Here is a 19,538-nt window from a genome sequence, read left to right as displayed (position 1 = left end):
GGAGGCCTGTGACCAGTGGAGTGCCACAGGATCAGTGCTGGGTCCTCTACTTTTTGTCATTTACATAAATGATTTGGATGCGAGCATAAGCGGTACAGTTAGTAAGTTTGCAGAAGACACCAAAATTGGAATTGTAGTGGACAATGAAGAGGGTTACCTCAGATCACAACAGGATCTGAACCAGATGGGCCAATGGGCTGAGAAGTGGCAGATGGAGTTTAATTCAGATAAATGCGAGGTGCTGCATTTTGGGAAAGCAAATCTTAGCAGGACTTATACACTTAATGGTAAAGTCCTAGGGAGTGTTGCTGAACAAACAGACCTTGGAGTGCAGGTTCAAATACATTGTGGAGATTGCTATGATGACCTGTCAAGGTGATTCATGCAGCAGTAGTTCATCACTGACTCACTCTCCTGAAAAGTCCTCAAGTCGTATTATATTCAACCCTTTCAGCAAAATCTTGACCTCTGTACAATACTCCTTGAAAGTGGAGTCGCAGGTGGATAGGATAGTGAAGAAAGCATTTGGTATACATTCCTTGATTGGTCAGAGTGTTGAGTACAGGAGTTGGGAGGTCATGTTGCGGCTGTACAGGACATTGGTTAGGCCACTGTTGGAATATTGCATGCAATTCTGGTTTCCTTCCTATTGGAAAGATGTTGTGAAACTTGAAAGGGTTCAGAAAAGATTTACAAGGATGTTGCCAGGGTTGGAGGATTTGAGTTTTAGGGAGAGGCTAAACAGGCTGGGGCTGTTTTCCCTGGAGCGTCGGAGGCTGCGAGGTGACCTTATAGAGGTTTACAAAATTATGAGGGGCATGGATCGTGTAAATAGGCAAAGTCTTTTCCCTGAGGTTGGGGAGTCCAGAACTAGACGGCATAGGTTTAGGGTGGGAGAGAAAAGATATAAAAGAGACCCGTGGGGCAACTTTTTCACGCAGAGAGTGGTACGTGTATGGAATGAGCTGCCAGAGGAAATGGTGGAGGCTGGTACAATTGTAACATTTAAGAGGCAGTTGGATGGGTATATGAGTAGGAAGGGCTTGGAGGGATATGGGCCGGTTGCTGGCAGGTGAGACTAGATTGGGTTGGGATATCTGGTCGGCATGGACGGCAAGGGTCTATTTCCATTCTGTACATCGCTATGACTCTATGACTCTAACTCATGTTGGAGGTGGAGTACATGAGTGGTGGCCCGAATATATATAGGAAGTTCCTGGACTAAGGGGGACAGGACAGTGTAAAGATATCAGGACATAAGTTTCGTGTAGCAGGAGCAAGCAGAGACAATGGGTCGACCGGGGCAGTCAGGTTTGTGAATTTTGGGTAAGATGTAGGACTGGATGGTGCGAGGTTCTGGGGGCTGGAAGCTGTAGATAGGAGATCGCTGAGGTGATAAGGTTGTGTCCTGTCTGAGAGATGATGGTTTGGTGATGGGAGGTGAGGTCATATTCGAGGGGGCAGTAGGAAGAGGAGTCCGTGAGTTAGTGCCTAGCTTCAGCATTGTACAGTTCAGTGTGCCAAACTACCACTGCAGCCCCCTTGTCCGCTTATCAAAGGAGGGCTTAGATTATTTTACTAAGAAAACGTTTATGCTTGGAGGCAATCGGTGAAACTTTATTCTAGTATCACAATTACACCATTTAAAAGGCATCTGGACAGTATATGATTAGGAAGGATTTAAGAGGGATATGGGCCAAGTGGTGACAAATGGGATAGATTCATTTAGGTTATCTAGTCAGCATGGATGGGTCTGTTTTGTGCTGTACATCTCGATGACTCTACCTTTGGGGTTCTGATGGTGGAACGAGAAGTGTGTCTTACTTCAGTTTGTCAGCAGATGGTTGACCAGTCACGATCACATGGCAACTAACCAAATAACTATTCAAAACTGAAGGCCACAGTCAACAGTCTGAATGCTGATAAAAGGCCCTTCAGTTCAGCGAATGTGTGGGGTATGGCAGGAAGTGGTCAGCCCCACTTTGCCTCACAAATTTAAACAGCATCCACTTCTTCCTGCCATCTAGTAACATTGGTCTGCCAAATTTTGAGGGTTTTTTCTGAGTGAAACTGTTGTTCATCTATTCCTCTGAATTGTCCCCTGGATCCCTGAAATGCCTGTTACTTCCATCCCCATAAGTTGATCCGAATCACCTGATGTGACCCTACCAAATTTTTGCAAACTGGTTCTGAAAAGAGCCCCTTCAGTTCAGCCAATGTCTTCTTGCAGGTTCTCCAGCATGTTTTTCTGGGTTCAGTGATTGTAACAAGGGCAGTCAGGTGGACCTCATAGACTAGCAGTTCCCTAATGGACTAGATTAACAATCCAATCAAGAAGCCTTGGCTGACAGATAAGAACAGGACTATGTCACCCCGGGTGGGTACTGGGTCAGGATGCCCGAGAGGTGGTTGAAAGGTGTGTCAGGGCGGACCGAGAACTGGAAGAGGCATGGGGTGGACCGAGAGCTGGAAGGTGTGTAGGAGCAGGCTGCCTTAGAGTGGTCGGAAGGTGGGAGGGATGGGGGCTTGCTGGGTCTGTATTGTCTGCACTTTTGTACGTAACAGTATTGTCTCATGTACAATGTCATTGTCGCTGTCTTTTATATGTGGAACTGGGATTTGAGGTTTGTCCTCATCTCCCTGTAAACTGGTTGAACGGTAGGGTTTGGGGCCTGGCTTTGCTGCTCCTCTCCCTTGTAAAATTGCTGTTGTATACAGCTGTAAATGTTAACTGTTTCTTATAAACTGTTTTGTAATTGTTTAATAAAATAATATAAACAGGAAAAAAAAAGAACAGGACTATCAGAGATTGCATTCACTCTGGGGAAAGCTGGATCAGTGTCAAGGACTTCCCTGTAAATAAAGATGACTTGATGACGGAACACCGGCCTCTGTGCAGTTATTACAGAGGAAGGTCATGTTTCCCAGCAGAAGGCTATCCCTCCAAACCAAGGCAATCTAGATAAAGATGGCAGCAGGATTAGTAGCTGTAGAGTCCAAAAGCAATACTGGGTGCCTCCTGTGGTTTTTTAGATGAAGTGGCACTGTATAATCACTACGAAGTGATACACATAATTGCATTAAGCAATGCAAGTGCACAAATGTAGAGGGATGCTAAACAAAAATTTGGGTTGTATATCTCAGTATTCACATGGAGTGCATGTGTGGCAGCCAATTAATATATGAAGGTATAGTAGTTGCAGACACTTCATGGGTGAAAGACTTAATAGGGAGAGCATGAACATACACACACAAAGCAGTTATGCACCTGCCGGGGTGGTATGCAATTCTTCTTTCTGCCTGTTGGAAAAAAAATCTCATAACAGTAGCAAGCGGTTGTAGATAGTTAGAGGTCTCCGAGACATCAGAATATTGATTTGTACAGAACAGGTGGTTGCGGAATTAGATTAGATTCCCTACAGTGTGGAAACAGGCCTTTCGGCCTAACAAGTCCACACCGACCCGCCGAAGAGTAACCCACCCAGTCCCATTTCCCTCTGACTAATTCACCTAATACTATGAGCAATTTGGCATGGCCAATTCACCTGACCTGCACATTTTTGGATTGTGGGTGGAAACCGGAGCACCAGGAGGAAACACACGCAGACATGGGGAGAATGTGCAACCTCCACAAAGGCAATCGCCCGAGGCTGGAATCGAACCTGGGACCCTGGGGAGGAAGGTAGACCATCCTGCATTGATGGAGAGTCCAGGATTTCAATTATCCAAGTGAGAAAAAGTCTTTATGTTCTCCAGTACAAACCCTTGCAGTCAAGAGAAACAGAAGAGGCAGGCTGCAAGTTTCAACGCTACCTCTGAGGGTGATGAGACAGAACACTACGATCATCAATCACTCACCCTCACCAGCACAGAGACCATGATCTCAGTGGCTACCCATTCATATTCACATCACAGACACATGTCAGCAGCTGTTGGAAAATATGAAAGCCGAGGTCCAGAACAGGAAGACTATATAGGGACGGCTAAAACCAGACATATGCTGAAGACTAACCTCTAGTTAAAACTGAAATAAACCAGCCGGAGAGCAAGAAAATGTTTTTTTAGAGATGTCTGAGCCAAGCACAGCCTTGCCCAAAAAGTGGAGAAGTCCATCCAAATTCAGTGCTGTCATGGCTCCAGCATGTATGCACTCAATTTACTCCCGGGAAAAGCTATTGTCTTTGTAAGATAAGTCCAATAGACACTCACTGGTCAATGGATAGGCACTCAGACCTATCTTCTGTTGCTTGTCAATGAGCTTTATACAGCAGTAGGTAGGAGGGGCATGAAGCAATTCAATCTGTCCCTGGGTGTCCCTTCTTCTCCTGTATTCAAGGAGGTAACATTGCATTTTAATTCTTAACCATTACTTATATCTGATTACTAGACACTAAACATCATATGTTGCCAAGATAAACTGTTTAATGCACAACGTAGATATTAATGCACACGTTAAGGGTAGCAGGACAGATGGAAAATGTTACTTGAATTATACATAGCGAGGAAAACGTAAGTTAGCTCTTAAAGTGGATAGGATTTTAACCAGTTTATTCTGGAAAGTGCCGTCTCTTTGGGGATGAGTCTCTGTGCAGTTATTTCAATTTAGAGAAAATTGTACATGCCTTAAGAAGATTTGCTTGCAATAGTTGTCTTTGAACTTGGGTAAGCATTTTTAGCATCATGCCATTATTTGGGAAGCTTGACTTGTTTGATCTTGCCATCAATGACTGGGCCCAGTATGTGGAAAGAATGCAATATTTTTTCCTGGCAAGTGATATTGCTTTTCATCTGCCCCAATGAGTAATCTTATGACTGGTTGTGGACCCACAACATTTTCAGTTATGAGAAGCTTCCCTGAGGCAGCAGATATTAAAACCCTTCAAGATGTCAGCAAGAAGTTACGTCTGGTGGACAGGATTGGCAACTACGGTGATTCAGTGGCCACAGTGCCAGCAAGAACAAAAATGACCACCAGCAGCACCTACACATTTGTGGGCGTGACCGGGTAAACCCTGGATTTATGTTACCGTACAGTCCTTTCATGGGCTCAATGTTCCTGGTTATTCTGGATGCCCAAAGTGGTTAGCTGTGCATAAAGTTCATTTAGCAAACTCAGTGAAGTTGAATGAAAAACTGTGAGCATCATTCATAGTACAAAGATGCCCAGGGACTCCCAGAGCATTGGTCAAGGACAAAGATACATCATTTACCAGCAGGGAATTCAAGTATTTCCTAAAGTTGAATGGCATTCATTGTCCAAAGGTCTGGCAGAAAGAGTAGTCCAAACATTCAAAGCAGGATTAAAGAAACACCAACAGCTCCACCCGATACCAAATTGCCCGATTCCTGTTTGATTATCGGACCATCTCTCACACAACTACAGGGATAGCCCCAGCAGAGTTGCTGAAAAGGAGAAGACTCTGGACCTTGGTAGGGAGGTTGAAACAGCATCTGGAACTCCAATGCCAGCCACAAACCTCCTCAAAGTGAGAGAGAGAGAGAGAGAGAGAGAGAGAGAGAGAGAGAGAGAGAGAGAGAAAGAGTTTACTTCAGGGATGAAGTTGGTGCTGGAACTACAGAAATGGCCCGGCATGGATACGAGGCGAGATTGACACGAGGTCAGGTCCTGTGACATATAAAGTTTGGATAGATGATGCAGTCCTGAACAAACATGCAGATCACCTGAAAGCTGCTACTGTGCAAACAGGCCAGGAGAAAAACATACCTGATCCATCAGAACAGCCAGAAAGGCTGTCAGAAATCATGGGTTCTCTGCATCCGTCTTTCGTCAAGGAAACCTCAGAGTCGAAGACGGATGCAGCCTCGATACCGTTACCACCAGAAGAAGAGGAAGAAAAGGCTGCTTGAGTTTATGACCACCACAGTCAGATGTGGGACAGCATTTAGTTTAAGCGAAAGCCATTTAAGGATTCTAGGAGATTCATCCTGATGTATCCAAGGGTGAAGAATCATTGGTGAAACTTTATTGCTGGAACAGCACAGCAGGTCAGGCAGCATCTAGGGAACAGAAGATTCGACGTTTCGGGCACATGCCCTTCTTCAGGAATCATTGGAGCTTCTTCCCTGCTTTGTTGGATTTAACAATTTTTCAAAAGCCAAGGAAAGCATCTAGCTACTTGACTCAATATTACTATTTGGCAAAATGCAAATACTAGATCAGATTAGAAGTTATGGATTACACTGAACAAGTTGCTAATAGGTCTACAATTCTCTGGAGACTGAGATGATGGTAGGTACACAAGGGGGATGTCACTTTCTATAGTTAAAACATTAGTTGCCTAGTAAAAGAATATAGTATAAACAGAAAAACAAAGTAGACTATTCAGCCCATCGAGCTGTCATTTAATTAGATCATGGTTGATCTTTCACTTTGATGCTATTGTATTTTCCTGCCCCATTCTTATATCTCTGAACTTCTTAACATTTAGAATTCCATCAAACTGAATTCTGAATATACCAAATAATTGCTCTTCCGTCAGAAGCACAGAACTCTAAAAATACATCATTCTCTGAGTGAATAAATTCATCCTGCTGTCAGTCACAAATAGCTTCTTCATTTTGTGACTATGTTCCCAGGCACTAGAACACCTCCCCCAAACTTCCCAGTTTCCAGTCAGGTGAACTGTCCTTCCACATTCACTTTGAATGAGATCATCTTTCATTCTTTAAACCCCAGGGAATATAGGCTAATTTAATTAATATTTAATGAAATCTATTTAATCTTTCTTCATCGGTCAATGCCTCAGAAATCAGGAATTACTTTGTTGAATCCTCTATGGCAAATATAATTTTCTTAAATAAGGAGACCAAAACTGCACACCTTACTCCAGATACGGCCTCAGGATTTATATAATTGCAATAAGACATAGAGTCAAAGAGTCATACCGCAGAGAAACACACTCTTCGGTCCAACTCATCCAAGCCGACCAGACTTCCTAAATTGATTAGTCCAAATTGCCAGATTTTGACCCACATCCTTCTAAACCGTTTCTATTCATGTACCCATCCAGATGCCTTTTAAATGTTGTAACTGTACCAGTCTCCACCATATCCTCCATACATACACCACCCTCTGTGTAAGAAAGTTGTCCCTCAGGTCCTTTTTAATTTTTTCTCCTCTCACCTCAAAAATGGAGGGCACAGGTTTAAACTCCCCTACCCTGGGAAAAAGAACTTGGCTTTTCACCCTATCCATACCCCTCATGATTTTATAAACCTCTATAAAGGTCACTCTTCAGACTCCAACACTCCAGGGAAAAAATAACTCCAGTCTATTCAACCTCTCCCTATAGCTCAAACCTTCCAATCCTGGCAACATCCTTGTAAATCTTTTTTTAATCCTTTCAAGTTTAACATCTTTCTTGTAGCAGGGAGACAGAATTGTACATGGTATTCTAAAAGTGACCTAACCAATGTGCTGTACAGCCGCAATATGACATCCCAACTCATATACTCAATGCACTGACCAATGAAGGCAAGTGTGCCAAATGCCTTCTTCACCACCTTGACTACCTATGACTCCACTTTCAAGGAACTATGTACCTGCACCCCTAGGTTCCTTTGCTCAGCAAAATTCCCCAAGACCCTACCATTAAGTGTATTGGTCCTGCCCCAATTAACCTTACCAAAACACACCTCACATTTGTCTTAATTAAACTCTATCTGCCACTCCTTGGCCCATCGATCCATCTGATGAAGGTGCCATTGTACTCTGAGGCAATGTTTTTCACTATCCACTATATCACCTATTCTGGGGTCATCTGCAAACTTACTAAACATACCTCCTTTATTCACATCCAAATCATTTAAGTAAATCATGTAAAGTAGCGGACCCAGTATTAGTGTTTGCAGCATACCACCGGGTCACACTGCTCCAGTCAGGAAAAACAATCCTTCATCACCACCCTCTGTCTCCTACCTTCAAGCCAATTTTATATCCAGTTGGCTAACCCATCCTGCATTCCATGTGATCTAACCTTACTAACTGTTGACTATGTGGAACCTTGTCGAACATCTTGCTGAAGTTCATGCAAACAGCATCTACTGCTCTGCCTTCATCAATCTTCTTTGTCATTTCTTCAAAAAACTCAATCAAGTTAGTGAGACACTATTTCCCACACACAAAGCCATGTTGACTCTCCCTAATCAGTCACTTTCTAAATGCATGTAAATTCTGTCCCTCAGAATCCTCTCCAACAACTCACTCACCACTGACGTCAGGCTTATCAACCTATAGTTCCCGGACTTTTCCTTATCACCTTTCTTAAATAATGACACCACATTAGCCAACCTCCAGTCTTCCAATATTTCACCTATGGCTATCAATGATACAAATACCTCAGCAAGGAGCCCAGGAATCTCTTCCCGAGCTTCCCACAAAGTTTTGGGATAAATCTGGTCAGGTCGTAAAATTTAGCCACCATTATTATTTTAAGATGTTCAGAATCTTTCCTGTAATATGGACATGTTTCAAGATATCACTTGTTAATTTCCCCATGTTATCTAGCTTCCATATCCTTCTCCACAGTCCACTGACGCGGAATACTCATTTAGTATCTCATCCATTTCCTGTGGTTCCATATCTTTACTTCTACATGGAAATGTTTTTGGTAAAAAGGCCATCATAATATTTGGATTCTTAATTGCTTGCTATACTTCCACGTGAAATTTCAAAGACTGATGAACAAGGACACCCAGTCACTTTGAAGTTCAACAGTCTTCAGTTTCTCACCATTTTTCCTACCAAATGGATAGTGCCAACTTATTTAACTTCTCAGAATTTCATTGAAACATGTGTCTTCCTCACAATGCTCATATCCACCTCTGCAAACTTGTAAATATTACATTCAATCCCCATATCCAAGTCATTGTTATGGACTATGAATAGCTGGGGTCAAGCATCAATTGTTGTCGTACCCCTTAAGCAAAGCCTGCAAACCAAAAAATGACTCACATATTCCTACTCTGTTTGCTATTTATGATTACTCAATGATTTTTTTAAACAATTTCTTACAGCAAAGAGTTTAAAGTATGAAATTTTGACAGTCAGCTAACAGAAGAAGTACGAAACTGTTTTTATAAGCTTATCGATCTCTTTGGAAATGCTAACAAATTTATTTAATTAGTCATAGAGGAGTATAGCACAGAAACAGATCCTTCGGTCCAGCTCATCCATGCCGACCAGACAGTCTAAATGTCCCATTCGCCAGCATTTGACCCATATCCCTCTAAATTCTTCCTAATCATGTACCCATCTAGATGCCTGTTAAATGCTGTAATTAGAGTCATAGAGTCATAGAAATGGAAAGCATGGAAACAGTGCCTTTGTGTCCAACTTGTCCATGCCGGCTAGATATCCCAACCCACCAGCCTCCATCACTTCCTCTGGTAGCTCATTCCATACACACTCACCCACTGGGTGAAACAGTTGCCACTTAGGTGCCTTTTAAATCTTTCCACTCTCACCTTAAATGACCTTTAGTTTTGGACTCCCTGGACTTGGAATCATATTTTCAAATCATTACTCAAGACCTCTGGATTGCCAGTAACATAAGTTACACTAAATAATTATCAAATGCTTGCTTGAAATAATAATTCATGAACTCAGTCATCAATTTATTTTGATTTTTCAGAAAAACTTAAATGCTCAAAATCTCACTTTTCAAGGCAACATCCTAGGACCGAACACCATTATCAACCTGATATACCTTACTCATGGGTGGAAACTAAGGACTCCATTTCATGGCAGGTTGAATGTTTCTGACCATGCACAGAGCATTGCAGCCTCTCAGCCAATGCATGCAATTGTTCTAGCTTTCTCTCCAAAGCTGAAGAGTCAGCCATTTTGGACAAGAGGGCAACCACATGGATGTTGCAGCAAGAAAATCACAGCACCAGCATGGCACCACACAAAAAGTGATTCCTGTGATAGAGGAGGCCTCTAGGAGAGACACAGAGAAAGAGGCACCAAGCAGGAAAGTGATGTCATTTGCTTATTTTGCACAGTTAGAACTCAAAAAAGTCCTGGGTGATTGAGGGCTGATACAGCAACAAAAGATTGCTGATTACATTGTTAGGAAGTGCTAGGGCTCAGAAATCACCCTGCAAACCAATTACAGCTCTGTGCAGCTTGGAAATTAGGGTTTCAGAAAAGTGAAGGGCAATTACAGCTTAGTGAATCTAATTGTCTGCACAAGAGCTGAAATTGTGCCCATAAGTAAGTGCTGGAATACAGGCTCAGGAATCATGTGGAAAGCAACCTCAGAAAAAGTGATTGAGCCATCGGGAGGCTCCACTATCAGCAAAAACAGTGACTCAGAAATGGGTGCGTAACTTCTGAATCAGAGTCACATCTGACAATTTTAAAAAGTCAGGTGAGTCTTTACAAGTCCAGCAAAATCGAAGGGGAAGTGTTAGACAAAATAGTGGAAATCCAAAGCAAGAAGATATTGATACCATTCAAAGGGAACTACATTAAATTAATTTAGAATTGAATCAAGAAAAGATGAAAGATTAAAATTATTTCAAGTACAAACCAAATAAATATTTCAAATTATCACATCTTGAACATGAAAAAATCTGACCAATATTCTTAAAATAGATAAAGGGGATTTTTATCAACCAAGGAATGAATTGTTAGCAGAAAATGAATCCATTTTGAACTTCTTCTCTCCAGAAGAAAATTTACAATGTTTGAGTCAAAAATAGTCAGCTGGCAAATGCCCTTCTATTGTCAATAATGAGTTCAGAAACATGTGTGGTAACATGAACATCAATTTTGCAGCTGAAAGAGCAAAGCAATGTCCATCTTGTTGTGGTTCTGTTCGCCGAGCTGGGAATTTGTGTTGCAGACGTTTCGTCCCCTGTCTAGGTGACATCCTCATTGCTTGGGAGCCTCCTGTGAAGCGCTTCTGTGATGTTTCCTCCAGCATTTATATTGATTTGTATCTGCCGCTTCTGGTTGTTAGTTCCAGCTGTCCGCTGCAGTGGCCAGTATATTGGGTCCAGGTCGATGTGCTTATTGATTGAATCTGTGAATGAGTGCCATGCCTCTAGGAATTCCCTGGCTGTTCTCTGTTTGGCTTGTCCTATAATAGTAGTGTTGTCCCAGTCGAATTCATGTTGCTTGTCATCTGAGTGTGTTGCTACTAAGGATAGCTGGTCATGTCGTTTTGTGGCTAGTTGGTGTTCATGGATGCGGATCGTTAGCTGTCTTCCTGTTTGTCCTATGTAGTGTTTTGTGCAGTCCTTGCATGGGATTTTGTACACTACATTGGTTTTGCTTATGCTGGGTATCGGGTCCTTCGTCCTGGTGAGTTGTTGTCTGAGAGTGGCTGTTGGTTTGTGTGCTGTTATGAGTCCTAGTGGTCGCAGTAGTCTGGCTGTCAGTTCAGAAATGTTTTTGATGCATGGTACTGTGGCTAGTCCTTTGAGTTGTGGCATGACGTCATTCTGTTGTCTTTCCCTTGGGCATCTGTTGATGAAATTGCGGGGGTATCCGTTTTTGGTGAATACATTGTATAGGTGTTCTTCTTCCTCTTTTTGCAGTTCTGGTGTACTGCAGTGTGTTGTGGCCCTTTTGAACAGTGTCTTGATGCAACTTCTTTTGTGTGTGTTGGGATGGTTGTTTTTGTAGTTTAGCACTTGGTTTGTGTGTGTGGCTTTCCTGTATACCTTTGTGGTGAATTCTCCATTTGGTGTTCTCTGTACCATCACATCTAGGAATGGGAGTTTGTTGTCCTTTTCTTCCTCTCTAGTGAATTCTAGAGGAGTGATATCACCATTATCTTCATTGTTATTGGCTCAAAATTTTAAACTTGGAGATAGTGAGGACTACAGATGTTGGACAAGTCAGAGTCGATAAAGTGTGGAGCTGGAAAAAGCTTTTTCCATTGCCACACTTTATCAACTCAAAATTCTGAAACTCCATTTTTAGTAGAACTGTGGGTGTCTCAAAACCTCAAGGAACTTAGCGATTCAAGAAGATAATTCACTACCACTATTTCTAGGAGAATTAGTAATGAGCAGTTAATACTGGCTATAGTGAACATCTTGTCTATCATACCTGGGGCTAAGAAGATCTTTTAGTATGGCACAGCTACATTTCAAGGCCCTACACTTCAATAAGGTGTCTGAGTCAAAGGTTGCACTTTGACAGTAAGTCCCCGATTTATGAACGTCCGACTTACAAACGCTTGCACTTATGAAAGAGATTCAACATTAATGTTAATTTTAAAGAACAGACATTTACTCATACTTACAAACTGATATTTTAGTTTGCATTATATTGTGTTCCGATTTGCATATGATTGATTTACAAATGTACTCAAGAATGGATGTGATGATATAAGGGCTTTAAGAAGTGTATTTTGTCCTGGTTTTATTATGAAGAGAAGTTGAGATGGAGGTGGCAAGCAAACTGTTCCAAGCCAATAAAGTAAACAGCTTGTGAATTCTTGTTTTTTTTTAAATGGTTGGAATAATGGAAGCAGCATGAAGGGGTGGGGTCGAACTTCCACAAAACCGGGATTTTGTTATAGAGGGTCATGAAGCTGGGCATGGAAGCTGTCATTCCTCTCTTTTACAGCTAAAAGCTTGGGTTCTCTTCCTGCTGCTAGAATTGCTTATGAGACAATCTATTTTACTGAATTTGCCTCTGCCAAGGGCATGTTTATGGGATATTGCTACAGAATGTATAATGCTACAGCGCAGTACAGTCTCTTCAGCCCTCAATGTTACACCAACCTGTGAAAATAATTTGATGCCCATCTATCCTACACCATTCCATTATTATTCATATGAATGTCCAATGCCCATTTAAATGACCTTAACGTCGGCGAGTCTACTACTGTTGCAGGCAGGCCGTTCTATGCCCCTACTACTCTGAGTGAAGAAACTACAGCTAATATCTGTCCTAAATCTATGTCCCCTCATGTTAGCCTTCACGAGGAAAAAGGCTCTCACTGTCCACCCTATCTAACCCTCTGATTATCTTATATGTCTCGATTAAGTCACCTTTCAACCTTCTCTCCAACGAAAACAGCCTCAGTTCCCTCAGCCTTTCCTCGTTGGACCTCCCTTCCATACCAGGCAACATCCTAGTAAATCTCCTCTGAACCCTTTCCAAAGCTTCCACATCCTTCCTATAATGTGGTGACCAGAACTGCACGCAATACTCCAGGTGTGGCCTTACCAGGGTCTTGTACAGCTGAAGCATGACCTTGTGGCTCTGAAACTCAATTCCCCTTCCAATAAATAATAAGATAAAGATATATAAATAGGATGAAGATTAAGAGAGGGAAGAAGGAGCAAATTGGATCAATAGTGTATAAGAAGGAGAATAAAGGAGTGGAAGAAAGGAACAGAAAGAAGGATATGGTTAGAGTTCAAGTGAAATGAGTGGAGACGGACTGAGAGAGTAAGGGATGGGTTTATCAACTGGCTGGTAGGCACAATTTCAATGAAATGGGGAAAGAAAGAGAAAATTGTATAGGTATCAAAATTGCACTTCTCACAATGTTAATTAAGTTTTCAGTATCAATTTATGATTTCTTTCACTAAATTGCTTTGGATAGAGGTTTAAGGGTGACACTGTAGGCAGCCAAGTTTGGAGAGTGTAGAATTGCAAGCATTTCTTTAAAAAAGTACACATTCATGTTGGCTCAAGATGATGAAATATCAACAGTTTGGATGGTAAATCATCAATATTTAGACAAATGTATCCATAGGCACCGTTGATGATTCAGTAATAACAGATAGCTTAGTATGAGGTTCCATCAATATGATTTCTGGTATCGGGAGCCTACAGTTTCATTAAGTGCATGAAGATGACAAGGTGGAAATAGATTTGTTGGAAGAAGCCATCACTGCATTTGAATATTACATGCAGTTATTAATGTGGAAGAATGCAATAATGTGTAAATCAACAATTAATGCACACTTATTAAATACCAGCATGAGCACAAAAAATATAAACCCATTATGGTCATATTGTAACACAGCAGAAAGCCTGAAGACTAATAAACAATATATAAGAATGTGTTCTAAACAGAAAGATTCAATTCAAACACTGCATAAAGACTTAGATGCTATTACAAATATAATGGTATGTAAAAAAATATTAACAGCAATTTTGAAGGAATATTGATGGTGACAGGGAATACCAACATTGGATAATACATTATGAAACAAAGAACTATAGATGCTGGAGATCCATCCAAATTCAGAACAGGTACTATCTCCAAAAGTACTGCCAGACCTGCTGAGTTTGTCCAGCAATTTCTGTTTTGGCTATGAAATCCTCAAGTAGGCCACTTTTGCCCATCTAATTTTTTCACTTGAGATGTAGATTATAACCCTCCTGATTTCAATTGCAGTTTTCTCATAGGCTCTCACTATTTCTTCCTTTATACTCCATTCCACTTATTATTGTAAGGCAACACTTCAGATATCTGAAGTCTTCTACTATATTCATCTTGTCAAAGGGGCTCTCTGCCATGGCAACAATCTGGGTCAAAGGCCAAAATATAGCTTTTCACATATGATGCATGACAGGCATTTAAGAGTGATGCTTATTGCACGCAGGCATGCTGGGTATTGCAGGCAAACATTGACACTTGTGAAAGATATTTTCGTACTGAAATACAATCTGCTTTATCAATGCATTTTAAAATGAAATCAATTATTTTAGTAGTTGTAGTGGTATATTCCTTGGTATTCAGCTATGTCCAAACCATGGGTGGTTTTAAAAGGTCTTTTTACAGCTAAACCCAAACTAAAGAATTAGATGGATGTAAACTTCTGCCTTAACTCCTTTGGTTGCTCTTGCATGGTCTCAAAGGCAAGGAGTATCCAAATACCCCTTGCTACATTACACTGAGAGTTACTAACTTTGAGGCAAGCAAGAACGTAGGCCCCAAGAACTACCTCAGCCAAGAGGGATTGGATGCATGTTGTTGACATTATTAGTCATCTGAGTTAATTGACCCCCTCCAATTTCAATATATAATGGTTAACACAAGTCTTTTTACAGATGATAAAATTAAGAAAAATACCTGAATTATGCACCAATTAGTAATGGAGGAAATTAATTTTAGACTAAATGATTTAAATTCAAATTTTCCATGCCTTACTTTTACTCTAAGCACATTTTCAGCTGTCAAACAACATTTAGAATACTGCTTACTGTGATAGCACATGCAAATAGGACTTTTTCTTGACATTCAGTTATTCTGTACTCATCTGCAGAAACAGTTTCATGCTACTCCAGCACCGTATACATTTTGAACAGCAAACAACTACACGTATGTAGGTGGGGAGAAGCAAACAAACATAATAATTTGAATCTCAAAAGTTAAAAAATATTTTGATATGTTCATGAAGATATAAAACATTTACTTTGTGATTAGAACAACTAAACTCATTGATAAAATATATTAATGTTAAAATAAGAGAGAGAGAAAAAACTATGTACTGTATATCAGATTTACTTACTCCATGAGCTCCTTGAATTGTGCGGACCAAATTTAGCCCTTTCCAGACATAAATATCACCATTTAATGCACCAGAGTATGTAGTTTCATCTTTAGCACATGCTAAACACAGAATGGTCTGTAGGTCACCAGTTTTACCAAAGATTCCCCTTTTGGGTGTTAGTGCATTCCCACATAATGTCCAGAACTGTAACATGAAAAGGGAAACAAAACTTCATAAGTCTACACATTTTAAAATAAATCAACATTTTCAATTAAATTGTTGTTTTCACAGCAACAGAAGTGACAGATATCATGTATGCTATTTCTTTAATTACTGCTACGTATATTTCCATTATCTTCCTTTTTTAATAAAAAACATATATTTAATTTCCTTTTATAATCTCTACTTCAATATCCACTTATCTGTTTTATCCCCTACATTTTTTCAAAGAATGTATTCTTAATATTTATTGTCTTCTTTTTAAAGATGACAATTTCAAATCATGGAAACCCACTCATCTAGTTTCTTTTTCTGCTTGGCTATCCAGCACCGTCACAAACAGAAAGCATCACTGGATTCTGGAGTGCTTCGGTTGACAATACAAGATGCTATAACTTTGGACCAATCCAAGACCAGCTCTGGAATGGTAAGATCCTGAAAAACTGCACTGTCCAGCCAGAAAGTGTGCACTCCCCACTTAACTGGTTGTTTCTTGGGATTAACAAATATGACCCTGACCTGATCAACAAACAAATGAAAAGTGAAACCAATAAGAATAAATCGGCAGAATTAAGGCCAAGGAGATAATTACAGGAAAATGGAGACATAGTAAAAGGGTAATTAGAGGAGCAAAGAGAAACGTAGAAGAACAGGTCCAAAGATGAAACAGCATTAATGTAAAACAACTGTGTCCACCAGGACATACACACCTTTTCTGTCATAATTGTCATCATTGGTGTGACCGGTCAATAGGCATCTGTATTGATTTGTGCTTGTGCTGTCCAGTGAGCCACTTGTCTGAGTCCTGGCTGTCATTTCTACACCTCTGCATCCCTCTGGCCTTCATCCTGTATGGAGTGGCTTGCTGCCTCTTGCTATTTCCAACTGCACTCTCCCCTATTTCTGTGACTCATTCACTGACCAACTGCCAAGTCCCTATATTCAGGAGGTAGGGAACTGGATGTGTTCATCATTAATTCTAACACCATGTAGTATCAGGGTATTATGTCAAAATGCACAAGAAAACCACATATTGATTATCACAAACCACCTCCCTCGACAGATAAATCAATATTCCTTCATTTTGAACACCTTCAGAAAAAACACAAATAGTAGCAAGGGCAAAAACTGTAATTTGGGTGAGGCACTTCAAAAGTGGCTCAGTAGTATCACAATTGACGGAACTGACCAAACCTTGAAGGACATCTTTTGGATACAGTCGGTATCAGCTGCAACATGAGGGAAAAGTCTATTTGATCTCACCATTGTCAAGCCACTTGTTGCAGATGTATCTATCTATTGGTAGGACTGATCACTGCACAGCACTTGTAGATACAATGGACTAAATATTACCATTTATTGACAAAGTATTTGCTTCCCCCAAGTGAAACACATCACATTCAGACCACCATGGTCCATGATATTTTTTACACAATCTTTCACTCTAGATCTTATTAATTTTGCAACTGCCGTCTTTGGCACCTATCCCATAGATTCAAGTGGCAGAAAAGTCATACTTAGATGCCACTGCCAAGAGTTTACATTTATGCTGCTGGTGCCATATTTAAAACCCAGATTTGCAACATTTCAGATACTGCCTGCCAGGGGCTGCCTTTCACACTGCGACCGTGTATCATATCCCAAAGGAAATGGCCCAGGAAGGCATGTCAGCTCCTCCTCAGTTTGCTGGTAGGGACCTGAAGGTGCAGACAGATAGGGCAATGGAAAAGGACAGCAGTGTTTCACCCTGCTGACTGGCAAAGAAGGGCTTGCCTTCAGACTTAGCCAGCCTACTCCAAGATAGCAACCTGGGTTCAGGGCAGTGTTCCAGGTAAAATGTAACATATAGTAGTGCAGGTAGGAGGTTAATGGTCTCTACAATTTCAGAAAAGATTTACAAGTATGTTGCCAGGGTTGGAGGATTTGAGCTATAGGGAGAGGTTGAATAGGCTAGGGCTGTTTTCCCTGGAACTTCGGAGGTCTTATAGAGGTTTATAAAATTGTGACGGGCATGGATAGGATAAATAGACAAAGTTTTTTCCCTGGGGTGGGTAAAGTTCTAGTTCTAGTGAGTCCAGAACTAGAGGGCATAGGTTTAGGGTGAGAGGGGAAAGATATAAAAGAGACCTACAGGGCAATGTTTTCACACAGAGGGTGGTACATGTATGGAATGAGATGCCAGAGGAAGTGGTGGAGGCTAGTACAATTGCAACATTTAAGAGGCATCTGGATGGTACATGAATAAGAAGGGTTTGGAGAGATATGGGCCAGGTGCTGGCAGGTGGAACTAGACTGAGTTGGGATATTTGGTCGGCATGGGCGAGTTGGACCGAAGGGTCTGTTTCCATGCTGTACATCTCTATGACTCTAAGTGCTAACATCTTGTGTCTGCTAACTCTTACTTACAGGGCCACCACTCATTCAAACTCTGCCACTGCACATTCAACCCACCAAGACTTATGGACTATAATTCTCATTACTGTATGTACCAGTCCACTCAACAACCGTCACCCACTTCATTCTCTCAAACTACCAATTATTTCTGCCTGGTGCACTTTCAGCTCCCTCACTTGGGACACCTCACTAACAACTCTCCTATTCATGTATAACTGCTAATTGTACTTACAGTCATTTCCACAATACTCAATCTCTCCCTTTGTCACATTATTAGGTACTGAAGATGGGTCCCTTAACTGACTGCTGCAGTACCCCACCGGACTATTGTACCCCGTGACTCCACCAAAGGCTAGTTCCCTCTGACTTTCACACATGATTATCCGTTGAAAGCACATGCACTGTGTTTACTGTGTAAGCTGCTGGCATATGCTATAGGTATGACATTAACACAGCATGGTGCTGTACAGCAACATGTCCATTCCCTTGATCTTATGGTCCTCCAAACCATGACAAGTTGCTGCATCTCCCTTTGCGTTAAAAAAAATACAAGCCACAGAGGCTGACAGCTTCCAATTCAATACAAAATGAACAAGCAGTAAGAATGGAGCTAAAGAGCCGTAGGATGCATCCTGTGTAATCACCCAACATGGGTGTGTTTCCTTTCATGTAGTGACCTGGCAGAAACATGCAAGTCATATATGGCCCTAAGCTTCAAAGTCAAGTCCGGAGGGGCTGAAGTGGTGTGAGAGTTGATCTGAAAACAATATGGTGTGATCAGACTGGTGGTTTGTAGTTTCCAACTTGCACTGAAAGAGAAGAATTAAAAGTTGCACAAAAATGAGGCAAATTTGGCTATTACTAGCATACAAATGCGAGGAAGTAAGATAGTCATTGCTCATTTGTGAGACTTTGAGCTCACTGTAAAACCTTCGGTGGAGAGAAAATGTTTTTTCTTAACAGTTTTATTTTCATTATATTTTCCCATATTTCTTGCCATTGCTCACAATACTCTAGGGAGTGAAAAATTCCCATCCAATATTTTGTCTTCATACTGAGGTTAATCTTGTCTTGTGTGTCAACACATCGTGCCAAATGTGAAACATTCAGAATTAATCTACCAGCACAAAACTGGATATTCATGAAGCATCAATGGACCATCAGTGCAGAAAAACTGCATTTTACAACTTCAAAGCCTGCCATATCCCTCATCCTACTATGACCATCAAGCCATGATTAAAAGAGATGTCAGGAAAAATAAAAAAAGTGTCAACCTCCTGAAGCTACAATAAAAGATGCAGCTTGTTATAGGCAAAGTTAACTCACTACCCAACAAATTGACGTGAACAAGTTTTGTTACTTCCAATCATATAGGAACGCTTTTACACAAACAATCAGTGAAACTCAGCACAAGTGTAAAGAACAGGGAT

General features: G+C 41.0%; 1 protein-coding gene across 5 annotated transcripts in view; it reads right to left on the bottom strand.

The window, feature by feature from the left end:
- LOC122552872 (echinoderm microtubule-associated protein-like 6) overlaps positions 1 to 19,538 on the bottom strand; it is a 525,254-nt gene that overhangs the window by 440,192 nt on the left and 65,524 nt on the right. For all 5 annotated transcript variants that reach the window (XM_043695963.1, XM_043695964.1, XM_043695965.1 and 2 more), the window contains exon 5: positions 15,514 to 15,699. In XM_043695963.1, the coding sequence (XP_043551898.1) occupies positions 15,514 to 15,699 (186 nt within the window). The remainder of the gene's footprint in view (positions 1 to 15,513; positions 15,700 to 19,538) is intronic.

Source organism: Chiloscyllium plagiosum, chromosome 9 (genome assembly GCF_004010195.1).
Source record: "Chiloscyllium plagiosum isolate BGI_BamShark_2017 chromosome 9, ASM401019v2, whole genome shotgun sequence".
NCBI lineage: Eukaryota > Metazoa > Chordata > Chondrichthyes > Orectolobiformes > Hemiscylliidae > Chiloscyllium > Chiloscyllium plagiosum.
Note: the sequence above shows the minus strand (reverse complement) of the source record. Positions and strands in the feature narration are given on the sequence as shown.